The 19,547-nt window shown below is 42.2% G+C and overlaps 1 protein-coding gene across 4 annotated transcripts in view; it reads left to right on the top strand.

Annotated features, from left to right (window-relative positions):
* The window catches only part of LOC138510333 (transducin-like enhancer protein 4), a 507,737-nt gene that overhangs the window by 150,502 nt on the left and 337,688 nt on the right, over positions 1-19,547 (top strand). For 2 of the 4 annotated variants that reach the window (XR_011280364.1, XM_069625898.1), the window contains exon 6: positions 12,742-12,816. The exons of the other annotated variants lie outside the window; for them this stretch is intronic. Coding sequence is in view for 1 of the 2 variants with exons in the window: in XM_069625898.1 (XP_069481999.1) it covers positions 12,742-12,816 (75 nt within the window). In the remaining variant the exon portion in view is untranslated. The remainder of the gene's footprint in view (positions 1-12,741; positions 12,817-19,547) is intronic. 4 annotated transcript variants of the gene reach the window in all.

The following is a 19,547-nucleotide window of genomic DNA, read 5'->3' as shown; positions in this document are numbered from 1 at the left end:
TATAGATTGGGTGGCAAAGACCCTCCAGAAGGCCTAAAGGCCCATTCTATGAGGGGCGTGGCAACATCTTCTGCCCTACAAAGAGGGGTGCTGATAAGGGACATCTGTGTGGCAGCCACTCGGTCTACCATCCATACCTTTTGTAAAACATTACTGTCTAGACTTCAACTCAGGAATCAGGATTTGGGAAGGCAGTCCTTCGTTCGGTCCATGACTAATAATAAGTCAGAAAATGTGTACTCACGCCTCCAAAACCAGCACTGCCTTGGAAGTAATGGGAGGACATAATCCATTCGAAGAACATGTTTAGTACCCCAGGTAAAGTTCTTTCGACTGGATGTTCCTCCTGTGTATTTCTCATCGCCCTCCCATCCTTCCCTGCTGTAGAAATTTCGCTTATTACACTTTTTGCTCTTAGAGTCTGATATGGTATGATGCTAAGCCGGTTACTCCACTAAGGAAAACAGGGGAAAAACAGAACTGAAGCCAGCGGGCACTGCACGTGCTATATATACTGGTGATTACTTTGACCTCGAGACAGAGGCCCTCGAGGGACATCTAAGTTCACAGAATTAACGCACAGCGACCTCTGCCGATTTTGTATTTTTTTGCTGATGCTGGAAAGGAGATGTATCAAAAGATGAGGAATACGTGGGAGGAACATCCAGTCGAGAGAATGTTATCAGGGGTAAGTAACATGTTCAGTTTGTGAATTGTGGATGGTGATCACTGTGTATGTAGCAAGGGGAAAAATTTCACATTAGGGCACTAACGATTTCTTCTACTGCATGTTCCTTTTTTAATCCTGTGGCCTGTATCAGATTATTTCAAGTAAGTGTTCAAATTGAGACCACTTCTCAAGGAAATTTCAAATCTGACAACCAAGTAAAAACCATAATCTCTACCAATTCAGTTGTCTTGCCTTGGAAAGATGCTATTTGAGCGCATTAAATGCAAACTCCCCACAACAAACCCCATGTTATCTCTGGTGGACATTAATACCTGACCCTGTAACACAATCAAAATATTGAACGTTTTAAAACCAAATATACCAAAGACTGACTACAGAAGTGTTGGAAGCCACCTCCTGGCGGTATCGGGTAATATTATCCCCACCAATAATATCGTCATATATATTGTCTTTGGGAACGGCCATAGGCGATATTATTAGTGGGGATCATTTTTGGGGTAAATGGGAGCAGGGATGCAGGGGTGTCCCCTGCTCCCTTTAAAAAAAAAAAAAAAAAAGTGGGAGTTGAGGGGGTGTCCCCCGCAGGTTTGATGGGTTAATATCGGTGCAAAAATAATGCACCATTCTTGTATGGTAATATCTTTACGGGGATATTAACACATGGAACCCTCCTGGGAGAGTCAAATTAGGTTATAACGTACTTGGAGCTGGAGTCAGCAGTAATTGAAGTAAAATCAAACCTTGATTTCATAAAATGGCTATCTAGTAAGAATCGTCTAATCAAGAGGGAAAACCCAAATACCAATCGATGAGTAGAATTGTGGTAGAAATTGTGATGGACAATTGATGCAGAACAATAAGCAACTAAGAACATGACTGGAACGTGCTACTGAAGAAACATTTTATTGCAACCAGTTCAGTTTGTGTTCATTGCTGAAAAGGAGCAGAAGGTAATGAGTTGAGGGTCAGCACTGATGAATTCAAATACAAAGTGCTCATGGAAAAAATGTGGCTCTCCAGAACTGAGGGGTTAATGTCCATGATCGTGGGATGATTGCCTGCTGCTTGCTATCCAAAGGTGTTTTCTTTTGCCGGTACTGGCTGAGATAGCATGCAGTGCCCACTATTAGAACCTCTACGTAATATCCGATAATGAAGACTTTTTTTGAGAAAAGGCTTGATACAAGGCGTGTGCCATAGCTATTCAATAGAAATACCACCACCATGATGGCCACCTGAAAAAATAGAAATGGGAGCTCAAGGGTGAGTCCCTTTTCTATTTTAGGCCAGTGGTCTGCAGGGGGGGTTTGGTTGAGAGGAAGTAGTGGCAAGCAGGAGGTGCCGAGGGTGGTACTTGTTTAGTGGAAGTTTGCAGGCGGGTTGTCTGGAGTAATAAGGTGTCCAGGGCAGCTGCCACCCGCTCAATAGGAACAAGGGCCTATATTGCTAGATTCAGCCTGCAAGCCAGGCTAGATCATTGGCTACGCTGTGCACACCAGGGGCTAATGCGTGAAACAACTTGGCACTGGTAAGATAACTGTAAGCTTCTGTGAATTCCAGCAAGTGCAGCGAGCAGCCTATCCACGGCAATTCATGAGCATCCACAGCATTAACACCTAAAGAAAAGTTTGTGAATTGAAACTACTGTCTTATGTGGCTATAGAAGAGCATCTGTACGAAATAAAAGCTGAGCACGAAGTCTGTTCTAGAGAGAACATATGGAACACAAACAAGAGAATACCAATTAACACTTATGTTTCCATAATGGAAACGCACTGTTGAAAGTTAGGAGGCGCAAATAGAAACTCCTAATGGCCAATCCAGAGGCTAGAGCAGACTTACCCCATGGACACGACATAACCATGAAAAGAAAGAAAACCACACAGCGCAGTGGAGAAACTTAACATCAAGGGTACACAGTTGAAGTTGCAAGCTACAAATCGGCCATAAAAATTAACTCGCCCCCTAAATGCTACTACATACACATATCGAACCATTTCTTAATCGGCTAGTCAATCATAGCTACACAGTGGCTAGTGCAATTGTGCATCTATTAACATCCTCTGCGAATGTAGTAGATTTGCCAGATACACGTTCTAGCAAGGCCTGCCACATTGCATCCTGTTAATCTCAAGAAACATGTACGTTTAGCCCGATATTGTACGATTTGACCGTATCCAAATGGTTGCATGTACAAAAAGTCCTAAAAATGCTACCACCAAAAAATGCTACCACCAAAGGTTCGGACACCAAAAGTTTGAACCTTCGGTGGTAGCATTGTAGGTAAGTATTAACAACAAAAAAGACTGCAGGGGTGTCCCCCCGCAACACCACACCCCGCTCACTATACTATAGGGGGGACAACCCCGCAGCAAACCCGAAAAAACAAAAAAAAAAAGACCCTTCAGCGCCGCAGGGACTCAGCGTGCGTGAAGAAAATGGTAAGTAGGGTTTGTGTATATTGGGGTCGTGGGTGGGGGTGTGTCGTGGCTGTGATGTGGGTGGGAGTGGGGCTGAAGATATGTAGTGGTTTCAACGTGTGTTAGCATGGAAAATGTGCAAACTTTTGGTGGTTCGCACATTTCTCATGCGAATTTTCCGATTTTACTGCGGTCGGTTCACGTAGATCCGTTTAGCCCTCCCGCCCCCCTTTTTTAAACTATATTTTCGATTTATTTTTCCTCATAGTGATAGGCCTGTTGCCTTTGTGCTTTAGATGTGTTCTGATTTAATTGCACATTATGTATGGCATTTTTCTTTCTGAAATGCAACATAAAAATGTGTCAAAAAGAAGCATGGACTACATTGGGCTGGAGGGCAGCATCACCTTCTGGATACTGTTAATGTGAGAAGATTTTGAGCTGCAGGGGCTAGAACAGGAGATATTTCAGCCACCCTAGAACAACCCTGCTATGAGACCATAAATGACCGATTATGAAATATTTGACGGCAGTACCAGCAACACATTTAAGATTTCTGTACATCCCACATCAACTCATGGGAACCCTAGATGATTCTACTTCAACAGTAAGAGAAATGTCTGATGCCACTACGAGATTTTTTTCTTCTTATTTTGTGTGCACACTGCTCATGCACCGGAGACCCAAAGTGAAAGCCAAGGCAGGCAGAAACACAACGCGGTTGTGTTTGAAAACGCTGCGGTTTTCCTTTCTGAGTTCCTCAGGCTCCTCCGAGCCGGAGGAGCCTGAGAAACTTAAAGAAAAACCACAGCGTTTTCAAACACAATAACGTTGTATTCATGTTTGCGGTCGCTTCAAAAGCTACCGCAAACATAAATACAACGTTTTTAAAGCTGCAGCCCGGAAAACTTAGAAAAAAACCGCAGCTAGTGTTTATTTTTATTTAAAAAATAGCACTTACCGAGATGCAGCTGCAGCTTTTCTGCCTGTAGTCTCCGGTCCCCGTCCTCCGCGTACAGCACCAATGAAGGAAAAGCCACCCAGTGGTAGCTTTTGTTTACTGCAGCTGGCTGGCTTTTCCATCATTAGTGCCGCAAAAGCCAAAGCGAGCACAGCGGCGGGCATCCATTTCACAAAATGGATGCCCCCATGTGCTATCTTTGAGCTTGAATTGCTCAAAATTTTACATGGGGACTTCGAAAAAAAAACGCCAATCGTTTTTTTTTATGTTGCCTATCTATTTTTGAAATAACAATTTTTGGGCGAACCATTCCTTTAAGCTAATTTTTTACCTTACCAATTTCGTCCCCCTCCTTTCATCGCCCATCCAACACAGAGTGCTACTCCCAACAAAACGAAAGCCTTTCACACAGCAACTCCTGAGAAGCCTTCTGCTCTGCCCTAACACTTCTCAACCCGTGCCCCCTGATTGTCTGTTAGATCATTTATTTGAAGACTGTCCCCTCTTACTTGGTGAAGCTATTAATTTTCTTGCTACTTCCAAATCTAAACTTTGTTTCATGACCATAGTAAATTACTCACCAGTCCTCTGTTTATCATCAGTAGATAGTGCAGGCAACTAACGGGAGACAGTCTGTTAAAATAAACATGCATGTTGCAGCTGAGACGCTCATCCAGGCCATAAGCAAAGCCACAAATGGCAGGTTTGCATACAACATTAATAGTGTGGATAGGGACAGCTCAGTTTACAAGACATACTATTTATTAGCTCATCCAATCCATTTGTGGCAGCCATTAAAATTCCCCATCCCTTAGGTAACCAACAGGAAGATTTTTTCCACTTCAGAAATGTGCTTTGAAAATCGCTGACGCAACCCATTTTATATTTCTATGATTTCCACTATCAAACTCATTGCTCCCGGATTCTCGAAAATGTGTACTGCATTCATCCATTTACATCCATAAAACCACCAAAATGTCCCACACTACACATACCCTTGCTGACTAACATTTCCATTCTCAGCATATCTTCTCATGCCTGATTTGATTGTCCTCGTCTACTCATTTCTAGAAGCGTTCTTACCAATAAACCAATTGCAGTCCAGGTCCTACAGTGAGAAGCTGCTTCAGATATTTAAATCTGTCTCTAGACCATCACATGCAACAAAGTCTACACTTAAGTGAGTCTGGTTTGGTGTGAGCTCTGCCAACCCATTGGAACACATTAAAGTTCGTCCATTCCTCATCCCTAGCTAACATCTCAACTCTGGAGTGCACGTATCTAATGGCAAAGATAATCGTAAGCTTCCATCTCGAGATCCAGGAGTATGTGGTTCAAGCTGGAAAAATTAAAAATGAACGTTATCAACAAGAGCTCCTACATTTTCGATCCCCTCTAGCTTCCCCAAAGCAATCCAGAGATGGATGAATTGTAGCAAACTCCCTATGAATGGTCAGAAATGTGGAATCTTCACCTTTGATAAACCCCACCCTTCACCAATGCCTTTTACCTTCTGGCAATCGCATCTTGATCTTCCTATCACCCCCTCTAAGATTGCAATCATGGAATCCTTTTCATGACACTGTTGCTTCACATTATCGGATAAATCTCCTTTTTGAATCCTGCCACTAAAATCTTCACTTGGGTAATGACGTTGCTTAATTTGTTCCACCTAAAGGGAATTACTTCTTTGAGCCATCATTCTTGCATGACTGGATTATGCAAACCTCTATACACCCAATTGACCCATTCCTTGACATTGAAATACAAAATATGGCAGCTGGACTCCATTACCAGCTTTGTGAAATCTTCAATGGTCCGCAGTTAATGTTTAAGGGCATTTGTCTCCCATTTAAAGTATTACTTGGTCAAAGGCCAGTCTATCTCAGATATTAAATAAAGCTCTTGTCTAAGATCATGTGATGCTTTGCTGCTGTACTTTGTAACATTTTCCAAAATACAACTGGGTGGCTGAATGTTTGCATTCCAAGCAGTTTCGTGCTGGAACACCACCAAAACCTTTGACAAGGAGAGAACTGCTACTAATTCTTCCATTCCCTTTTTGCTCTTTTCCTGTACTCAATCATTCATATCCTCACCTGGACATGTGTCATTCCACTCCCTTTTTTTCCGCCCGCTGTCTTTTTGTTTTTCGCTGATTTTGGTCACTTCCTGGCACTGCTTTCTGCAATTGGAAAATACTTGTCAGTTTCATGGATTGCTACAAACAACCATTAAATAAATATGGCATACTGATTTCGAACAAGCATTTTGCTAACTTGCCCAAAAGATAAGGAAACATTCATGAAAATCCCTAAGATTACCACGCACCCGCACCGGAACAGTTATCAGGTTGAAACTCTAACACCTTAGACATTTATATTACTCTGCAGGCTGGATGATGGGTATTTACACACACACAATATTTCTGCAAAAATGGGAGTGAAACCGTTCAAGAGGATCGAGGACCAAGTAGGGGTATCATCAATCCTTGCATCAAATGGAGCGGTACTGATGATAAATAGGGACATTCCCTACAGCTTCCGTGCTTAATCTGACATCTTTGCAGCTCTTCCTCTCTTCTGACTGCTAATGATATGGCGCATTTCTTCTCTGCACTGATTCTGCCCAAAATAGAGAAGACAATGCAGGCCGGCTGTAGGGCAGTGTGACCCAATCCGAAATAAGTTTTGCGATTTACAGAAGGGAAAGATGCTGGGACCTGAGGAGTTGCTATCTGAATTTTTTGACTCTATGCTGAAATATTACTCTTGATTCTAGTTGCACTGTTCAGCTCCCTTCTAATTAGGGAATGAAGGCCTCAGTCACTGGGCACAGCACTCCTAAACCTCCTCCCAAGCCAGGCAAAGAGAATTATTGCACAATCTCTGTGCTAAATGCAGGGTTGTAAATCTTGGCGAGGGTTTTTGTTGGCACATTTTTTAAACTTCATGCCAAAACGAATACATAAAAATGATGCTGGATTTATGAAGGGCAGTTAGTGGCGGAGAAGGATTTTTGATATGGCAGGGTGGAGTTTCATTTTTATTTAAACAGTTCAGCTTTGTACCATAGATTTTGACACTTTATAAAGCACTGTACACTTGTGCAGCTGGGAGGGACACTTGTAACGGGTGCCCCCTGCCCTCCCCTGGCTATTCAATGTTGCCATGGAACCACTCGCTTTAGGCTTCAGGGCATGCAAGGGTATCTGAGACATACATTTGGGGGGTCTGTCTCAGGAAATTGTTCAGTGACTGTGATTTAAAGTGGCCAAGGGATGGGTTCACATAGCTAGGTTTTGAGGCATTTATGGAAAACCACTGTATCCTGTGCCATAATATCACTAAGCAGCTAGCTGCCCAATAGGTCCCAAGATATTGTCTGCTGGAAACAAATGAAATCTCACACCATTGGGCAAGATAGAAACAATTAAATGTTGTTGTTGCCAAAAGAATTGTATGTGTTTTGCTAATATTAAGATGTGCTTTGTAGTGAATATAGAGAAGAGCTTCACTGGCTTTCTATGGCCATGAATAAATCACCAAATTTCCAAATTAAAATCTTAAAAGTAGTAAGAGGCTTCCTGGATGTGAGGTGAACACCAAGCCTTCGTGTTGAGGTGCTTAAACAATTGAACTGCAACCTGCAAGATCTGTCTTCCAATTGGCCTTGTATGGAACAGGGCAGTGTGTCGCCGCCTAGTCATGATTTGCTTCTCTTTCACCATAAACTGCAAATTGTGAAGGGATACCGGGCTGTGGTAAATACCATCTGGGTGCGGTGTATAGCTTTTACCTAGACAAAACAAGTTATTGTTATACATGGGCTACTTTGTGGAAAAATCAACAGATGTAAGTTAATAATAAAACTGCCCTGGCCTCGTAGGAGGAGTAAAGGAATCCTGTACCGGAAGACGAATGAAATGGGGGCTTCCTTGTCACCTTCATGTATATGAAGCTCAAATATAAGTTAACGAAGGAGGGAGACCAAGGTGCAACATTCCGGCAGGTCAGTTAGAAAATCCAGTGAATGTACATGCTTTAGCGCTCACAACCCTCCAATGTTGCTAGTTCTAGCTCAAACTAGTTGCTTTCTTCATCTTCAGTGCTATACAAATTAATTCACCTCACGTACCACAGATAGATGGAGGTACAATTTGGACTTCACTGTTGCTGATGCAGCTTTGTCACAATTATGTACCCTGTCGGCATGAAACGTTCTACACCTGCGATTCAAGAGATAGTATGTCAACTTTGGACCGTACTGGAACCCTGAAAAGGATTTTTGGTGCAGGATTACTACAGTCATTTTTGTGTTGGTGCTGCAGTAAAGAAAGGGATCAGTGGTGCACAATATGTGATTCTGTGGCAAAGATTGCCTCTTGGGTAGCAGCGTTGGACCAGGTAGATTTGCTCTTAGTCACTGGTGTTAAGGACCCCTGTGGTCGTTATCCTTGGACATATTCCAGCCCACCCATGCCTCAAATTCTTTTAGAACAGGTAGTTGTTTGGCGCTCTGACACATAAGCTGAGACAGATTCTGAAAGTCTGGGAGAACAACAGGAAACCACAGCCAGATGACTGAATTCAGGACCAGGTAAATGTATTGACTACAGAAAAGATGTCTTGCATGCACCGGGACAAATTAGACTTATGAGTCGTCTTTGTTTGCCTTCAATGAACTGTCGCCCATTGCAGCCATACTCCTATCTTTGTACTATGGCACTCTCAAGCCAGTTAGCACTGAGTGGCATGAATACCATCAACATATGTCTTTGCCCCTGTTGAGCCCTTCCTGCTTTTCTCTTTCTTCGGTACCACCTATTTCTCCCGTTCCCGCTTCTCCTTATTGTTGATATTGTGAAACTATTGGAGCTGTACCTAGATGGATGTACACGTTGATTCTTAAGCAAAGTCTGCGTAACGCTTTTTGTGTAGGCTGTGTCCATCGATATGAGGTGGCTTTGCAGTTTATGGTATGTCATTTGGTCCCTTCTTTTATCTTCATTTTTGATAAACTCAATCTTTAAAAAAGAAATCCTCGCACCACACATCTTCCCAATGCATTGTTGAATGTAGCTATATATTTAGGAATTTAAGCAAGACAAATATGTTGGGCTTTTTACTATATCTCTTCCACAACTCTTCTTTCTCTGTTTATTTTCCTTCTTAAGTATATAGCGATTCCTTAAAATGATAACGTTAAAACCAAAGGTAGATTTCAAAGATTGTGTATCGCTTGGTCCAGAACTCTCAATTCTTTCTGTTCAATAGCTACAGTTCTCGGTTTTGTAGATGGGTTGGAACTTGGACTTCAGTTCCCTGCAATCAGTGGTTCTCCGTTCCGTCTCTATTGGATATATCTTGGTACTTGGAATTCATATTCCAGCATGCAGTGATTTTTATTTCGATCTCTGTCCGTTGTACCTGGGTGCTTTGACTTCAGTTTACATCATATAATGGCTCTTCCTTCTTTGTTTCTCAATGACTTAAGGTACATTTCCTCCCATTACCACATTTTAGCATTTTACAGTTCAAGTTTTCTCATTAATATTGTTGGCAAATTGGCCTCCCAGCAACGGGAGTTTGCAGTTCTCAATTAAATATTACTCTTTAATTTCCGTAGGTACCGTCGGCCTCTTAGGGTGGGCTTTTTTCTCTCTATCTTTCTGACTGTCTGCTCCTCTCAGGCTACAGTCATGGGTGCCCCCTCTCCAAGCTTTGGGCTAGCACTGCTTCTTTCAGGCTCTTCGGTCCTGGTGCAATTTATTTTCCTCACTGGCTCCTCGTTCTCACCATGTCTCAGCCTGCACACAAACCTCTTGCATAGATTCTTTCTGCATCTCCTATTGGTCACATCTGTTGCTTTGCACTCCATGTCCCACCCTCCGTTTTCATTTGGCTCCAAGTCTCGGCAGCGTCTGGTATATATGTATATGTCTGCCAGCAGTCGGCTTGTCTGCCTATCCTTCGCATGCTCTGCGGCCTGACTTCTCAATGGCTACCTAGCAGGTTCCAGATCTCCTGTATCTGCAGGACTCCCTTCTGACTGGTTCTTCCCATCTTTTTCTTTTTTCCTACAGGGCCTGTCACATCACTGTGGCCATCAACGAAAGACTTGGGTTTCTGCTTTTTCTCATTTTCGTTGAGGGTACATTCATTATATAAAATATCATTGAAAGCGAAAGAAGGTATTACAAGAAAGTAATTGCCCTGGGTCTGTGTGGATTGTGAAGGGGCTTTAAACCGACAAAAAGTCAGTGCAAATTGAATTTTATGTAAGTTGTGAAATACTGTCCAACCAACAGTTTCCAGGACAGACTCAAAAAGGGAAACTAAAGCAAACACTTTCTCAACAAGCCACGGTGGCGAAAAGAGGATTAACGCTTTTCTGTAACTAATATGGAACAAAATCTGCCTTTTTATATAAATATTTGTAATGGCAAAACCTGCCTGTAGTTAAGCTCTCAAGGTACAAGGTGACCAGTTTCCAGGAGCTGTTCATGTACCCTTCAGTAGATCAAAGTCAACTTCCATGGTTAGTCAGTGACTGGTGTAATGCTCAGGTGTAAAAGAGCCACCTCCCCTTTAAGATCCTGTACTTGCCAATTGTATCACTCTTCCACGCACTGCTATCCATGCTTGGTCATGTTTGCCCCAAATCGTGAGGCTTTAAGAAAGTTGCCCACCAGCAGTTATTTCAGTACACTATTGCCTCCATTTCATTTTTAATGTGCATACACTGTCTTTTTTTTAGTAGTGAGCGTTATTGGATTGTTTTTATTCTTGCAACTGAGTGTGAAGCTCAGTCTTTGTAATGGGAGAGGGTTCAGAATGCAAAACGGGGATTGCCTTGGATTTCCACAGCCTCTCAGAACTTCGTTGGTTAGGCTTTGTTTCTGATCCATCTGAATATATTTTGTCATGGTGACCCATTTGTACATTCGAAGTATTCAATGTACAAAATACGCCATTCTGGGGTGCTCTGAAATCTTAAATGGGGATCGCAGCATCTTACAGACGATTGGTAGCCAATTCAATTCATGTTGCAAATACTACAGGGTTTACTCCAGTAGAACCACGTTTAACGTTACTATCTCAGCTAAGGGAAACAAACATCTTACGCTATCCCCTGCCCCAGCATCATCCTTGAATCACTGCTTTGGGAAAATTGGCAATCAGAAAGGCATAATAGCTGCTTAACCTATTCCGCCACCAGAGCAAGTTAACACAGCAGCGTGTCAGCAGTCTGTTTGGAAGTGCCTGGTGACTAAACAGTTTGGGAATGATGTTGCAAACTAACACAGTGCTGATTCACTTCTGTTTGGTGCTTGAGCAAGCTGTATGCATAGGCCTGTTGCCAAACAACCTTCTCTTGCGTTGACACCTTGAAAATCTGCTTTAGCATGGTGTGTAAGCTAGTGGCTAAACGTCTAGCAGAATCTCACATCAGATATGCCACTAACACTGCTTATATGAGGCCGTTCCTGGTCTTAAAATCCAGCATTAGCTTTATGCCCTGGAAATAGGTTTTGAAAACCTTGCATTGGAAAGCCAGAAATCCCAAAATGATGTGCTGGTCACCGGTATCGATGAGTAACTTGTGAAATGTGAATTCAATCAATATTTTTAGTAACAGTATGTGTCCTAATGGAATCCTTTTTATTTCATTTAAGGAAAAACCTCTTCAAACGTTCAGCCAAACAAGTTCATACCAATTAGGAAAGTCATGTGATGTTGTGTAATTCAATGTTAATGTCCCCCTCCGTTAATCCAGCCAGTTATGTATTGTCTTAAAATTCACCACTTTCCATTGTTGTCGGACAAGTTTTTTTTTTTTTTCCTTCTAACTCCTTTTCATTTTAGTGGATGTGTTACTCCTGTTCCCTCTGTTATAGCAGGTGGGATCTTCATGCTGGTTGCCAGTGCTTTACCCACGTGCTTTTCATTCTGATGTTTGGCTTCCTTATTAACCAACTTCTTGAGCTTTGCCACTGCGATTTTTGTTCCAAATTCATTTAAGTGTGAAATATAATTTGGTATTATGGCACAATCTTTTTCATTCAGTGGTGAGACATAACGGCTACTACCCATTTCATTTCACCCTATCGTTCAGCAGATGTAGAAAGACTAAGAGGCGGGCCAACCTGTCGTCCCCCTATAGGGGAGGTTTGATAGTTCAAAGAGCAGAGGTGGGCTACTGTTTTGTAATAAAATCGAGAAATGTAATTAAGTTAACATGATTAATCAAATTCTAAATCCCTGGAGTGCAGGCTGTGCCGAAAAGTTTTTCTGGGCTCTTTTCGGTTCTATTTCAGCGAAGATTGTGCTTGTCTGTATTGATCAGGGTGGGAAGTAGTTATTTTGCAAAGCGGATCAGTTGGTAAAAGGTAGAGTAACCTTCATACCATGTGTATGTTAAGTTAGGTTTAGATGAAGGGTATGCCAATTGAGGCTGTACAATGTGCATGATAAGTAATTGCCCTCTGCCCTCCCTACCTCCCCACTTTGCATGCTTCTTGGACTCCCGATTAGGTGGGTAGTTAGAATGCACACATACGCCTTGTTTCATACCCTAGTCGTAGTGGGGAGGCAGAAATAAAAGCAAGTGTACTTCATTGACCAGAAAACAAGTAATTTGACTCTGTTTCTGATCTTCATTTATAGCACCAGCAACAAGTGGTGCAAGCTGTGGAGCGTGCCAAACAAGTGACCATGGCAGAGCTGAACGCAATCATTGGGGTATGTGGTCTTTCCATTCTAGCTCTTTTAGTGTTTGTACCTTGGTCTCGATTTCATTTTAGTGCCATAAACTGGTCTGCAATTCAAAACCGCAGTGAACCAGAATATTGGATAGTTGTCAAATAGATAAACGTTAATTGCCACATGTGCTAAGCTTGACTACACTGCTCCAAAATTCAAATGAAGCAAATTGTGTAAATGTATATTTGATTTTTCTCAATAGTTGCAGATGTCCAGTAGCCTCAATGTGCTTAGTGCTTGTGTAGGTCTGGCTGCCATTAGGAATTGATGAGATGCACCAATGTTCATAACTGTAGAACGTTTTCTTCTTGCCTAAAGCAAAGTGTAGCCATTCTTGTACAATTCTTAATAAGCACATGCTTTGTGCAAAGCCTCCCAAGCGGCCGTTCCCCTGTGCAAACTCTCCCGCTACCTGTCCTCCTTCCCGGCAGGACTCTGAGACCTGAGCATTGGTTGCTCTTGGCTGACCAATATGCCTGGATGTCTTTTCGGCAGACTTGCATTTTTGCCTCCCATTCCCATACCCACCATCTAACCATTTCCATCCCCACCTGCTATGCATCGTCAGAGGATCCTTTGGGCATTTTGCATACTGTGTTAGGTAGAGTTGCATTCAATTTCTGCCTTTAAGCACCGATCGATGATGGCAGTAGAGAAAACAAGTGACATTTCGACTGTTCCCATATCATCAAGTGACGGTGAGAAATCGTAGCTTAATAGAGCATTGTGCACATTCTATAATTCGGCAGCTGGTGCAGGTAGTCATTGGAATTATTCTGATGGAGACACTAGAACTGTGCTTTCCCTTTCTGCTCCCTCCCAAATTGTTTTTTCTTTTGTATTGGGATTATGCTTAAGTCTTTCCCCTTTTATTCATTGTAGAAATGCTAATTATTCCATTTAGTTTCATTAAAATTCAAATTGCTGAGAGAAGATGTGGATAAGGGTGGATGGTAATCAATCTGGCGGGAAGATATTTCCTCAAGGGATCTGAACTCTGTGATCACTGCTGGCAGAGGTAGTTTGTTTTTAGTTTGCATTTTGTTTCACTGTTCACAATAAAGCAGTGATGTAGAATCCGACATGGAAGAGTTTCCTGTAGTCGTTTCCAAGAGCCCCTGTGGATAGATGGAGATCCATCCAATTCTGGTGATTGAGAAGTAGAATGCAGTGTTCTTCACATTTTGTAAAAATAAGAAACGTCAGAAATGGCAAACATGCAAACAAGATGGGACGAGTTCTCCTGCTGCTTTAGTATCCCAAGAACACGGTTCCTTTTAGGATACTGGATTATTTCAACTCAAGAATGGACCCCCAAAAAAGCAGCTTAAAAAAGCTGGAGAAGATACAGATTTTAACAGCCAGCCTCTGCTTGATTTTGAAATCTGAAAAACACACTGTTACTGCTATCTAGAAATACCTCCCTTTATTGCGAACCAAGGAGCAGCTTCTAGTTCAAAGTAATAGGCAGAATGTATAGAGCTTACAAACACCAATGGTCTGGTTATCTGTGGAAACTGACACTTACTACTTCACCAACGAGGAACTCCTGTCTTGAAAAACTAAAACATTATGCCAGTTCAGATTCACATGGACGAAACATGCTGAGGGCCAACAATCTGGGCACAGTGCCCATTTCTGGCACACATTATAGGCACAGATCATAGTTATCAAGACTGCTTTGAAAACTGTTTCCTTCAAAGGGGCTTTCGCTTCATTTCTCATCTCATCTAGACCAAATGCACCCTTCCCCAATCCCTTCAAAGATGGACTCAGTCAACCTTAGATTGCATAACAAAGACTAGCCAAAAACATGCCTCCATATTCTTCATCTGTCACGGATGTATGATCCTGCTGGAGCATTACACTGCCTGTGGATGAAATCGCATTGTACTAAGATCTGAAACCACTAGCAACTTCTGCTCACCCCACATGGCTTCCTGATGCTACAAAGTGGGCATTAAGCGAGACATCTGACGCATAGCAAAACACCACCACCACCACCATCATCATCATTGGTGGGTGGAATCTGTTTGTCTTTTTGTAATTGGATTACTAGTTGTAATGTCTCTACATGATGCAATGCATTTACCTCATGTAGGAATCCAGCTGTACGATTGCATTTGCCCCGTCTGTAATCTCTATATCACACTGCTGGAGGGAACGCAGCACTTTCACCTAACATCTACATCTGCTTTGAATAGTAGCGTTCTTTGTTCAAGAGCATCCTACTCTTTATTTGGTAATGCTTGCAGTCGGTGTGCATAGCGTGCTGTGGCAGCTCAGATCCCAGTTCCCTCAATCCTGTGCCATGCACCTGTATCTCCATGAGCCACCACATCCTGCTAACAAGTAGGTCTTTTAAAGGGAGCACTGTAGTGCTGATGTCTCTGGTGCATATGGTTTAGGCGGGAGTGAAAATGTGGACGTTTATGGGGTAGGTTGGGATAAAATGGCATCAAACGCACCAACTTTTAACATGGCTCTTTAGAAAAAGCAAGCAATATAGGTAGACACACGAAGTACATTTCTAAAATAATAATGGCCGAATATCGGCGAAATATGCAAACGTGAACAAAAGAACCCTTGAGTCTTGATATGTTCAGACTTCAGCCCTTAACCTGGTTCTATGTCATGACCAACCGCCTGAAAATGAACAGAACAGAATGCAGTCATGAATAAGCTGGCTCTTGCTGAATGCCTTCCATATTAGCTTCCATTCCGCGTCCTTCCTCAACCGACACATGCCATCTGAATTTCGTTTCAACACCTTAAAGTGTGTGTACTTTATAACCGGCTATACAATGTTAGTCTGATAAGATCTATTTGTTTTGTTCCCAAATGTGTTTTTGCTGGAAATGTTTTGCATGGACTTGTACGTTTCAAATGTGCAACTTCCTTTTATGGATTGTTTGCCTCATTCTCCATCACACACTTGAAGGGAGTTTTGGCCGTTTTTTAAATGTATGTGTTAATGTATTCATCCTGCTTTTGACCGAAGGCTGGTTGTGTTATGCTAGCATATTATAATACGTTTTGGTGTGCCATCGGATATTCTGTCCTGTTTTTTCATTTTAATGTCACTTTTATAAGACCAAGTGCTGTGAAACAGCTAAAATGTGACACGTAGCACTCCACAAACTCCCAAATAAATAAATAATGCATGTTTGCGTTGCTCAGTTCATTAAAGGACCACAACGCCCAAAGTAGCCCTGTAAAAGTAAAATGCCAAGTCGATTCTACATCTATCAGAATAAGGCAACTGCAACCGAGGTAGGTTGAGAATAAGAGTCATGACTGGATTCTGAATATTAGCTCCCAGAAGATTGCAGCCTTAGCCCACAAGGCCACACACACAAATATTTGCCATCCCTATAAAGCTCCCAGCAGACCTCTAGAACGTGCTTAGCCCGTGCATGCCATTGTTCCCAGAGGAACACAGTTCAACATCCACCCTCACTTAGAGTGCCCAGAATTCATCACAGCTTTCCTTTCCCTAGAACCTGACAGTTCGTGTCCTTTCGGGGCAGGGGGAAGAAGTAGAAACGCAGTTGCTTGCTAGTCCTTTCTGGACTGGTTTGCCACAGCCAGGTGGTATAGGAAGACGTCGCAATTTGACCACCCCTGAGACAAGTGGATGCTGGCATCACTGGGACGTTTCACCCAAGATAGTGGTGGACAGCACATACATGATGCACTGACATCACACTGCTACCACATCTCACACAACTCGCACTAGCGAATGCAACCTCATGGCGAACCTGTGTTGTTATGGCTGTTCAGGGCAATTTCTACTTTCTAGTCCTTCTTCCCGCCTGCCCACTACTAAGCTTTCGCTGCATTCACCTTTACAAAACATATCGTTTGCTATGTTGCTTCACACAATTGGCCTTTAAATCCCAGATTATATTCCTGGGTTTTATAGGGGGGGTGGGGCGGGAGGGGGACTACGTGCCAATTATGGCACCCACACTTCAAGTGCTTCCCGAGCACATGTCCGATCCATGCTCCCAATAATTCTAGAACTTCCTTCCGAGGTAGTATAAATTGCCATCTCAGGAAACATTTTCGTTACCACCAGATTACTTATCTTTCCTCTTTAATGAACAACTGTCAATCGTTACACATGCACCCCTACTTATACAACCATATTCCCATTACTTCAATCACATTGTATCGTCCCAGTTTGTATGTTCGTCCGTTTCCTATTCACTGCTCTCCCTAGTCCTCACCTTGGCCCTTTTTCCTTTCTTCTTGTAACAGCTTAGTAACATAACATTTGCTTGACGGGAAAACACTTTAATAAAGGTATACAGTTTGGGGTGACTTGCAGCCATTGTTGGTAGCAACATTAGAGAGTCTACAGATCACCCACTCTCCTCTCTGAATAAGACATGGGACCTTTGGAGCTACAGAAAAGAAGCACCTTTGTTCCCATACTCTGTTTATCTGCAGGCTGACCCAGGAAAATTGAGCAAGGCCCAATGTGAGACAATCAACACTGTATCCATGTAAACCTTTATGGTGTCATCCCTGATAGGTATTGGCTATTTAGGTTTCAGTGGCATAAGCCCTTGGATTCCTTTACAGCAGCAGAACATGAAAATGTTGAAATGGGCACGCTTCTCCTTTTTTTTTTCTTTCTTTTTTTACACACCTTCCCTGTCCCACCACCGCGCTAAACAACCTTTACTAGGTGCACCACTGCAGCATGGGTCTGATAGTGTGTGGTATAGCTTTTGACTGTTTACACCGACCATGGAGCACAAGAGACGAGGCATTTGTGTTCAGTCACTGTGGACACTGTCACCCCAACATACACTGCAAATTCAACTGTTCGCCATCATAAGTAGTTGCAAAACGTCTGCCTTTCCCTTGCTGAGCATAATTGTAAAATAATGTCTTTATTCTTGTTTAAACACTGTTGCAAACTAGACAGCTACCTTGGACTGCCAGCCACACACTCTGCTACTTTATTGAAATTCCAATGTTCCATCACTTGCATCTCAAATAAACTGCAGTTTAGTTTCCATTAATAGCCTTCATAGTGCGGAATGTTTATTTTAGCTTTATTCGTATTGCATACAATTTTGTAACATCATTTCTAGTTGGTAGTGAATGGATGCTAGCATTCCGTGTTCAAATGTCCATCGGCATCTTCTCCACCTTGTTCTCCTGAAACCATTTTCAGTTGTTGGCTATTTCACCTTATTTTTGCAATGTTAGCAGTCTGTCCTCCGATAACATCCTAATTCATCTGCAAAACGCATTACACTACTTTGAAAAATGAGTGCTATGAACCTGTTTTCTATTTCGCACTGTCCTCAATGCGCTTTTGGGCATGCATAAAATAGGTTGCCGTTGGTATGCAGCATTACTTGGACAATACAATGTGTTTAAATATGGATGCACAAAAGCCCCTTCTAGGGTAGGTATTTTGCATTTCCGGATTCCATTTCTTTATCATTGTAGGACAAGAGCTGGCTGGTGTTTACTTGCATCTGAAATTAATTCCTTTAAAATGTGCATTTCCTGATTGCATTTAGTATGTTTACCTTTCTTTCTCAACTGGGTATTTTGCCTTGCCCTAAACACCCTATCCTATTTCCCTTTAATCTTCGGGATATTCTCCCCAGCCCATTTCCCCAGCCTCTCACACGATGATTATCTAATCCGGTTCGGTTGCCCCCTGAATTTCATATTCTCCTGACTCTTTCCATTGCTTTGGCTAATTTGCCAACTTGATGCAATAGTCCAAGTTCTGTATCATGGACTGTTAGACATCATGCCCCTTATGCAGTGACCCTATTTTCAGTAGAGACATCGAAAGAAGATCCACTCTGGTGCTTGCCTTTGGCAGCCTAATGCTTGAAATTGGGAACACTTTTATGGGCAATCCCATTTAAACATGTCTTCCTAGTTACACCTGGTTATTTATTCATAGTATATGAGTTCAGAAAGCCTAAATTAATTTAACACTTTTCCTGGTGAATTTCATTCTCAGTGAAGAACGTAGAAGTGTTTGGGGGGACGGGTGAGTGCTTTCCAACTTAAATCCTTCCCCAATTGGACTTGAGGACAAAAATCAATACTGCACATCATTGCTCATCTGCAAAATGGCAAGTCTCCCCAATACTCCTTATCTTTTTAGAGTTTTCTTTCTGGTTTCTGCTGAATAGTGCTCTGGTCTTTGCTATGGCACAGGCATCCAGTGGTTCTGGAGGGAGTCAGATAGGGAGTGCCACTACAAGATAATCTGTGCTGTGTACCTTGAACTTTCTTGTACAACGCTTGATTTGTTTTTATTGAACATTTATTGGGAGGATAGGTCAGGGGCAGCGTGCTCGCCTTGGAAGGAAGACAACACGTGGTCCGCGCTTAGAAACCTCTGGGTGTTAAGCGCGTTTATAAATAACCTATTATCATACATAGACATTTTTCTTTCTGTATTTCAAACGTATGTGGGTATTAAGATCTCTAATTTCTTTCCTCTGGGTTTAACCAATCGCAATTGTTAAGCAGTTTCTTGGCATTCAAGATGAAGAGACCTTTTGTATTCAATTGTATTCCTATAAGCACTGGGCAGAATGTTTTTTTAACGAATCGGAAAGCAAGACACTAAATGATAGTGGCAATTATGTTTCTCAACAGGGCATACTCTTTATAAACATCCACAGCAGTAACTTGTGTTCAGAGTCTGCAAGTATTTT

Source organism: Ambystoma mexicanum, chromosome 6p (genome assembly GCF_040938575.1).
Source record: "Ambystoma mexicanum isolate Mex_15411 chromosome 6p, UKY_AmexF1_1, whole genome shotgun sequence".
Lineage (NCBI taxonomy): Eukaryota > Metazoa > Chordata > Amphibia > Caudata > Ambystomatidae > Ambystoma > Ambystoma mexicanum.
This window is presented reverse-complemented; position numbering and strand designations above follow the sequence as displayed.